The 9,777-nt window shown below is 33.9% G+C and overlaps 1 protein-coding gene across 4 annotated transcripts in view; it reads right to left on the reverse strand.

The window, feature by feature from the left end:
- LOC107563272 (transcription factor 4) overlaps positions 1–9,777 on the reverse strand; it is a 182,514-nt gene that overhangs the window by 131,481 nt on the left and 41,256 nt on the right. For all 4 annotated transcript variants that reach the window (XM_016248088.1, XM_016248090.1, XM_016248089.1 and 1 more), the window contains exons 4-5: positions 7,088–7,140; positions 4,161–4,257 (exon numbers count right to left, since the gene is read on the reverse strand). In XM_016248088.1, the coding sequence (XP_016103574.1) occupies positions 4,161–4,257; positions 7,088–7,140 (150 nt within the window). The remainder of the gene's footprint in view (positions 1–4,160; positions 4,258–7,087; positions 7,141–9,777) is intronic.

Genomic DNA, 9,777 nt, shown 5'->3' on the forward strand with positions numbered 1-9,777 from the left:
TGTGAGTGTGTGTGTGCGTGAGAGAGAGTGTGTGTGTGTGAGTGAGAGAGAGAGAGAGAGTGTGTGTGTAGTGTGGTGTGTGTGTGTGTGTGTGTGTCTGTGTGAGAGAGTGTGTGTGTGTGTACTGCCTCTATGAAACACATCACCTGTGATCATGTGCACATAATGTCTACATATATGCTTGAACTTAATATTAGTAAATTATTAATATTATTATATTACAATCCTGAAATTAATTTATTTATAAAATACATGACTATAATTCAAAATAAAATTAACAAATGAAATATAATACAATATAATAAGAAGAATATTAAAACAATTTCTTTAATTCATTTAATACATTTTTCAAAAAAGTGTTTAAGTTTTAAAATGTATAATATTAAAATCCTAATATTAATTTAATTATAAAATACACAAACAGTACTTTATAATAATATAATATAATATAATATATGTCATTTTTACATTGTAAAAACAATATTTATTATTTCACATTTTGATATATATATATGACTTATATCATACAGTGGAATGAAGTCCAGGCTTAACGTTGCCCAGAGAGCAAAACACAGTCACTATCATCATTTTTTTTTTTTCATATTCCACATCATTTAAAAAAAGGTCCACTAATAAATTATGAGCAATCACAGAGGTCAGCACTTTTCAAACAAACTTCTCTATATGCATAAAATACTGCAGGCCGACAGGAAAAAATGCTTGCTGAATAAACAGCAATAAAGTATTTGTGTCGGAAAACTGCTTGCAGGAGACAACAAGAATCCGGCGCTTCTTAACTGGGCCTCGCAGAGACCAAACCTGCTTACAGTCTGGAACTTTTGTGTGCTTCATTTAGCAGGTACATGACAGGAGGAGAACAGCGCTGGTGTAGACTGCACCTGCTCACACACACACACACACACACACACACACACACACAAAGGCTACAAAGAGTTGCAGTCAATACAGTACAAACCAAATTATGAATCTTTTAATGGTGTATTAATAAACCTCTCTGTCGTTTATCATCTAATACTGCCAGTTTGAGTTCTACACATGACATTTTATTAGGGCTCATATCAAATTCAAGTAAATTCAAGTATTCAAGTGTTGCGAGGAAACGACTTCATATATATTCATCCATTCACTTTCTGTCTAGATCAGTCAAAGAAAACAGAATCATTTCTCAGTGGGAAAAAGCTGAATGCTTCAATAAAATATGTGGCAAACAGGCAAAGACTGACAAGAAGAAAAGAGAAAGAGAATAAAAAATATACTGTGACTCAATTTGACAAAATTACTGCTTGACAACAACAGAAAAACTGCTGTCTCCTTTTCTAGCTCATGTTCAGGTACAGTAAAGCACATTACATATGTGTATTTTGACAAAACAACTGCTCTTTTCGATGTAATTACAAAAAGAATGTGACTGAGGCTTTCAGGTATCAATATAAGGATACAAACGTATCATAAAAGTAGTCTATGAAATTCATTGTGCAGTATATTCTAAATGTTCTGAAGTTGTGAAATAGCTTTGTGTGAGGAACATATTGAAATGTAGCACACGCAAACGCACACACACACACGCACACACACACAAATGTGCCGCCCGGCCCTCCGACGCCGACAAACATCCTAAAAGTGAGTCGCTATTCCGCTGTGATTAGTCCTTATTAAACACTTCAGTGTTATATTACAGACTTCAGCCAATGTTTTGATTATGTCCATTAACACACACACACACACACACACACACACACACACTCAGCATGCATGTCTGCAAGTGTATCGTGACTCACAGGCCATTTCCAAATGAATGGATGTGTTTGCAAGAGAGACCAACAATGCTCCACATCACACACATGTAAAGTTCACCGGATACAGCACTTACAACGAGGATGATGAGCCACGAAGACGTGTGGGAAAAAGTGAGAAAAAATAGAGAAAATTCAGCTCTGCTGTAAAGAGAACTGGTTCAAACTGAAAGTTAATTCAACATGAGTTTCCTCCGAAATTTAGTATAGATTTTTTAGTTTATAAGTAAAATAAGATCTGTGATAATTACTTGCAACTTGTATTTGTGCAAAGACAATACTTTTGACATTTTCCACCCCAGAACAGACAGCAAATAAATCACTTAATATTTAATACATTTAAATAAAGAACATTTCAATTAATAAATAAATAGTATATATATATATATATATATTAGGCTTGCTGCGATAGACAGTGTTTTCGGTTATACCGGTGTTAAGCCGCAACACCGGTTACGTCATTTGCCCACCGCGGCACCGACCCCCACCGTCGTTTAGATTTTTTTATAGTAACAAAAATCATTTGGCCTAGTTCAGTTAGAGGACAGACACTTTTAAAAACTAAACGCTCAATGCAGCGTGCCGAACCGTGCGCGAACAGGAGTCAGATTTGATTTATCACGTGAGAGAGTGAGTCGAGCTGACGGACACGAGCGAGCTGAGAAAGACAAGACGAAGGCAGAAGATTGTTTAGAAAGGAAATGCAAAGGCGCTTGTTTGGCAATATTTTAGATTTTGAAAAACCTATTGACTGGAAGTTTTTTGAAACATTCGTTTCTTATTTATTTGGTTCCACAGTGTTTGCTGATTACGTTATTTAAACTTTGTGTATTTTATTTATTTTATTTTACATGAAGGTGTATATGCCGTGCCTCCAAGCTTTCTTACTCGTTGTGCTAATAAACGTTCTGTGTTTCTTATTTATCTGGTTCCACAGTGTTTGCTGATTACGTTATTTAAACTTTGTGTATTTTATTTATTTTATTTTACATGAAGGTGTATATGCCGTGCCTCCAAGCTTTCTTACTCGTTGTGCTAATAAACGTTCTGTGTTTCTTATTTATCTGGTTCCACAGTGTTTGCTGATTTTCAGTTTTATATACACCTATTTAAACTTTGTGTAGCCTAAGCAATTTGTTATTTTATTAGGCATATATGGTGCATTTTTATTCATTATGTTAATAAAAGTTCTATGAGTTTCTCGTCTGTGTTTTGGACAACAACCTGAACAGCTGTATTTTTCCCTCTTGATTTCACACTGTGGAGCCGGAGGCGTATTTCAGACACAGGAAGTGATGTCACCGTCTGCTCAGAGCTCCACAGGAAGGACAAACCCAGAACAAGCAACCGTCCGAGAGTCTGAAACTAAAGCGTAACACCCACAAATATTCAGAGAAAAGCTGTGCTTCGTTGTGCAATTTCTACCAGATCTCATTCAAATCTATTTATAATTTGTGATTTTGTGACTCTTAGTTCACGTCTATTAGTTGTGAGCTCGTTTGTGTGCAAGTGTACTACTAAAAGCTGACAAAACAACAGAAAAACTGAAAAACATTCAGCCTCTCTCTTCCAAGTAAAAACCGAAACAAAAATACTGATGACATCATCGTGCACTCAGACTCGTATGCAAATGTCGTCCAATCAAATGCTCTCTAGAATGTGAATGCCCCTCCCACTGATACCACCTGACGCTGACAAGCAATAGAGTCAATCATGATTCATGGCTCTGCTGTAAACTAAATGCTAAAGGATATTTTAAAAAAAGGAGCACTTCCTGTTTCTACAGGAAATACTGTATAAACACAGGAAAGGAAACTACACAGAAAAAGCCATTTTCAATGGGAATTTAAAAAAAAATCCCTGCTGTAATACAACAAAATAACCTCACAATGTGCAAATATTATTATATGCTAATAAGTTTTGGCCTTAAAGTCTTTGTTTATGGAAGAGAATGACAGAAAGAGAGAGAGGCAAACATCCTCATATTACAGTTTTCATGCTTTAAGTCAAGCTTAATTAGTCTGAGGCCGATTATCTGAATCACTGACCATTTGCTCACTGGATGAGACCGAGATGGCCAGCGGCACAGCACAGCATTCTGGGTAAATGAGCATCAGCACTGCGCACACACACTCAGAGACGTGTGACAGAAACACACAATCCTTTCCAGACCTTTCTGATTACTGAACATGCATCCCAGCACGACTGATTCAATCTGATTCCCTAATGAATCGTTCAGATGAACCAGTTCGACCGAATCATCTAAAGAACAGTTCGCTCACGATGCAAGCCGAAGAAACATCATAAAGCCGAACGATCACGTTTCCCATCATGCTCGGCTCTTACCTGCTAATCTGGAGTTGGTGTACGGCGGAGAGATGCTGTCATGTGACCCCAGCTCCCGACTGGCCATGTGACCGTACTGAGAGCCGTCAGCGTAATTCTGCAGGGGTCAAAGGTTAAAGGTCAAACCTAGCCAAATTTATAAACGACAATATATAAATCATAAATATTATATTATAGCTAAAAACACGCATAAATACTGATGTGTTTAATGGCATATACAGTATTATAATACGCCTGTACTGTTCATGGTTCAAAAACATCATATATCTTTTGTATAACCTTCTAAAGAAGACACATAGTTATTAAATAAGATAAATATCATTATATCATGAATTAAAATGGCAAATTTATAAATGACAATACATGAATGAATGATAGAAATGATCAAATAAACAATAATACATTCATTCTAAATATTATATTATATTATCTAAAAGAATACAAAGAAATATTGATGCATTTAATGGCAAAAACTATAAAGAGAATCCATGTATTTTAAAGAGGGAAAATATCAAATCAAAATTTGCCCTATTTACACATTTAATATACAGACATATACATGGTAAAATAATATAAATGATCAAATAAATGATAATACATACATTATAAATAAAAAAATTCATAAAATAATAATAATAAAATAGAATAAAATAAAATAAAATAGAATATAAAATAAAATATTGAGGAGCTTAAGGGTACAAATGATAAAGAGAGTGAAAATGCATGTATTTTAAAGAAGAAAAATATAAAATCAAAATTGGCCCTATTTACAGTTAAAGGGTTAGTTCACCCAAAAATGAAAATTAGGCTGTGTTTCACTCACCCCCGAGGCATCCTAGGTGTATATGACTTTCTTCTTTCAGACGAATCCAGTCGGAGTTATATTAATAATTGTCCTGGCTCTTCCAAGCTCTATCATTGCAGTCAGCGGGTGTTGCAGTGCATCAATCCAAAAGAAGTGAAATAAAAAGCGCCCATCTATAAAATAAGTGTCTCACACGGCTCCGGGGGGTGAACAAATGTCTCCTGTAGCGAATCAATGCGTTTTTGTAAGAAAAATATCCATACTACGCATTATTGGTCTTATTGTGCAAAACCCATAAACTTGTTTCACCACTGAAACTACTTTAGTTTCCGCCTGACATAACAAATAAAAATGTACTTTTTCCTTCTTTCTCTCCAAACGCCTGCCTCTATATCAGTATGCAAAGTTCATGGATAAAATGATGGATAAAATCCTGCCTTACATTTTTCCTTTCCAAATATTCAAATTCAATCATAAATAATTAAATAAACCTGGCATAAATAAAAGGCGTTGACAGGTCATGTACTCAAGAATTAATGTCAGTGTCATGTTTGGCTTTCAAGCTAAATTACAGTTAAAAATCTACAGTGTGTCACGACACCTACAACCTTTGACTGTCATTAATTTGCATTCGGCGGACGCGTGTGAAAGTGCTCCGTAAGCACGTCCTTGATTCCCCTCCGCAGACCTGATCGCTGATTCTGCTGATGCCAGACGCTTCCAGATCTCAAGACCCTATCAGAGCCACCTTTGACCTCTCAGACATCACCGTCAAATCCAAGATCTCATTAATGTCAAAATAACGTGCAAAAGTGCAACATGTAATGCAGCGACTGCCTCTAAAGAACAAGATGCAGCAGATACAAAGGCTACACAGATAAAACAATCCCACAATGCATTGCGACTAATTCAACATGCAAAAATGTTCATCCAGTGTGGAGGACGAGAAACATTATGAGTATTAAAATGCTGATAACGTCAATAAAAAACAATATTATTTATAACTATTTGTGCACTATATGCCTGTATTTGTATATAATTAGAGGTAAGGCATCAATAGTTCAGCAACACATTAATGTCAACCATCAATTGTGTTTATATTATATTCTATATTATATCTAAAATATAAATAAATATTGATACGTTTAATGGGAAAAGAGAAAAATATACAATCAGAATTGGCTCTCATTTAAAATATGCATATATATATTTTCAATAATTCAATAAAAATATGCATATATAGTTTTAATAAAAAATGACAATAAATGTATATCACATTAATTAATTAATTTCACTTTTATCTAAAACGACATACAGTATAAATGAGAAATGCAATAAATGATAAAAAAAAAAAAAAAATAGAAATAAATATAAAAATACTAAAATAAATAATCTTACATAAATGATAAATACTACATTATATCTCAAACAGAAATAAATACTGATATGCTTACAACCAATAAAGTGAAACGCGAGAAAAATATTTAAAAAAAATCAGAATATACATATACACACTTCGATAAGATATTTAGCATAAATTAAAATGTAAACTTAAAAACATTAACTTTTATTCAAAGCGACATATAAATGAGGAATGTAACAAGTGATAAATACATAATAAACATAATAAATCTAAATAATATATAAATGATAAAATAAATAATCGTACATAAATGATAAATATTATATTTAATATAATATAATATAAAACCCAGTAAACAATAAATATACATTTATTAATTTAGCTTTTATCTAATGTGACATATAAATTAGTAATACAAGTGATACATATATAATAAATCTAAATAATAAATGAATATATAAACTAAAAATAAAATAAAATAACCATACATAAATGATATAATATAATATAATAAATATAATATATGCAGTTGTTTTAATACTAATTAGAGTTAATGAGTCATTACTGCAGAAACACATTAACGTCAACCTCTATTGACATCAATTTAGTCAAATTAGTCAAAGTCTGATCAGTTCATTTGAAATTACGATGTTGCCTTAGAAGTCAGCTGCCTATGTAGGGAGCCTACAGCAAGACAGCTCACTAGGTTTGAACCTGAACACCGAAAACAAAAGCATTTCTAAAAGTGTAAAAACTCACCTTTGTGGCACGAACTCCATTCCCCCAAGACGAACTCGCTCTGTCTTCCAGATCTACAGAGAGAAGGACAGAAATCACATTCACAAACTCATTTCAGTCATCTATTTATTCATAAATCCTGGACAGATCTGCACTGAAATGAAAGACTGAGTGTCCTAATTAAATCAGAAGAGCTGCCTTTCATTGTCTACGTGTACATATTTCCCACAATCCCGCAGTAATGAAGGTCACGTGTGACATAAACGTGATGTTTACATTCACACAGGTCTAATCCTAATGATGGAGAAACAATGCAACACTGTACACTTTATAATAGCAGTAATTAACGTCGCACATGCGGCTTCTGTCTTTACATTGTCTCAGGCTCTTTCTTCCGAAACGCTTCATTGAATCACCCACCGCGAAACTCCGGAAAACCTCTCTCTGCGCTTCCACAAATTCTCTCCCACTCACAATGAGAGCTCAATCAAAACACGCTCAGCAAACTTCACTTCAAAGTGGCCCTCGTGACGCCGCCGCATGAAAGACGCACTCTTTGTTGAGACTAGGGCTGCCCTCGACTAAGGATTTTTCTGGTCGACTAGTAGTCGTTCATTTGAAGCATTAGTCGACTAATCGCATGTTTATTAATAAACCATTTAAATCATTATAATGAGCCTTTAATTGCCTACATAGCCATAAGCGCTCAAGCACACCCATAAAGCTTGCCACAGCGCACCGACAGAAGTAATGATTATGAATGTGTCAGGGAAAAACAGTAAGGAGACTGCATTAACATTTTAATAATTTGATAAATTAGTGCTCGGTTTAAGAGATGAACTCGGCGACACTTACTCGTCATCTCCGCCGTATTGATGCACCTCGTTTCATACGGATTACATAATCTGAGAATATTTGTTTTCCATTTGAATTGGTTCATTTGAAAGTAGACATTTCACTCTCTCTCTCTATATATATATATATATTTTAATGTCTGTAAGGCAAAGATATACACGGTGTTTTGTGCTCAAATTCATAGAGACCGAGACGGCAGAAAGAGCATCATGTTTGCTTTCTTTATTTTACAAAAGCGCGTTTTGTTGTTATTGTGAGTGCACACAAATAAACGTTGAGTCTTTACAGATTTAGGCGAGCGTTTGGATGTCCTGCCCGATGTACTGTATTACCATAGACAAACGTTAGCCGTTAACGATCTGTCCATCACGAACTGCGTGACTTCGCCTGTGGATTTATTTTTATTTTTTTTAATGCAACTAAATATATTTTAATGTCTGTAAGGCAAAGATATACACGGTGTTTTGTGCTCAAATTCATAGAGACAGAGACGGCAGAAAGAGCATCATGTTTGCTTTCTTTATTTTACAAAAGCGCGTTTTGTTGTTATTGTGAGTGCACACAAATAAACGTTGAGTCTTTACAGATTTAGGCGAGCGTTTGGATGTCCTGCCCGATGTACTGTATTACCATAGACAAACGTTAGCCGTTAACGATCTGTCCATCACGAACTGCGTGACTTCGCCTGTGGATTTATTTTTATTTTTTTTAATGCAACTAAGTGTCTAATAAAATTTTGGTCGACCAAGCCTCTTCTGGTCGACTAACGATTAGTCGACTATTAGAGGGCAGCCCTAGTTGAGACGTTCATTTATCGGAAAGTCAACAGCTGATAAAAGGAGCCTCCATTCGAACAGGCCTTTGTGATTTAAAGAGAAACAAAGCTTTGATGAAACAGATAAAGCAGCAGATCTGTCACTGACGGCCAAAACAAAGACTAAAGAGTGTCCGAATGCAGGTACGAATCAGCTCTTTAATGACTTTCAACAGCAGAGTTTCCTGATCGTCCCAAACTCGTCTCATGAAAGCGTGTCCTGGTCACACTTCACCCCAAAATAAAAGAAACAAGACATAATATCTGCTCAAATAAATCAAGCTTATTTTAAGAACCACTAAGATTTATTTATTTTGCATGACAATTAAACACATTTAATTAAAACAATTGAATTATAAAACTATTTATTAATTTAATAATTTTTTAAATCAGAATAGACTAAAGAAATAATTCATTTGAATAACATACATATGTATATACACAATAAATCAATTTAATTAACATTAATTTAGTCCTTAAATAAACATAATTTTTTTTAATCACCTTAAATTATTCTACTTTATTTAATTTTAGATATATATATATAAATTACTATTATTACTTTTATTATTATTAAATTCTTTACATGTATAAACTCACAAACAATTTCCCTTTACTTATGCTAATTTATAGATACATATACGTACATAGATAAATATAGATATATTTAATTCAATTCAATTCAAGTTTATTTGTATAGCGCTTTTTACAACACAAATCGTTGCAAAGTAACTTTACAGAAAATTAAGTTTCTACAATATTTAGTAGTAGTTTATGTATTTATTATATATTGAATTAAAATGAGAAATTTTAGGTAAAATATCACAATCCATCAAAAAAAAAAATTAATAATTTTTTTAATTAATTAATTAATTAATTAATTAAGTCATGGTCACTGGATCTGAGGGTTTCTAGAAGGGTTTCTCTCTAAAGCCAGTTCAGGTGGGACATAATGAATTTATTTGAGCACTCACATACACACACACACACACACACACACACACACACACACACAACCCTCCCCCACACCCCCCAAAACACA

Source organism: Sinocyclocheilus grahami, unplaced genomic scaffold (genome assembly GCF_001515645.1).
Source record: "Sinocyclocheilus grahami isolate Dianchi unplaced genomic scaffold, SAMN03320097.WGS_v1.1 scaffold864.1, whole genome shotgun sequence".
Classification (NCBI taxonomy): Eukaryota; Metazoa; Chordata; class Actinopteri; order Cypriniformes; family Cyprinidae; genus Sinocyclocheilus; species Sinocyclocheilus grahami.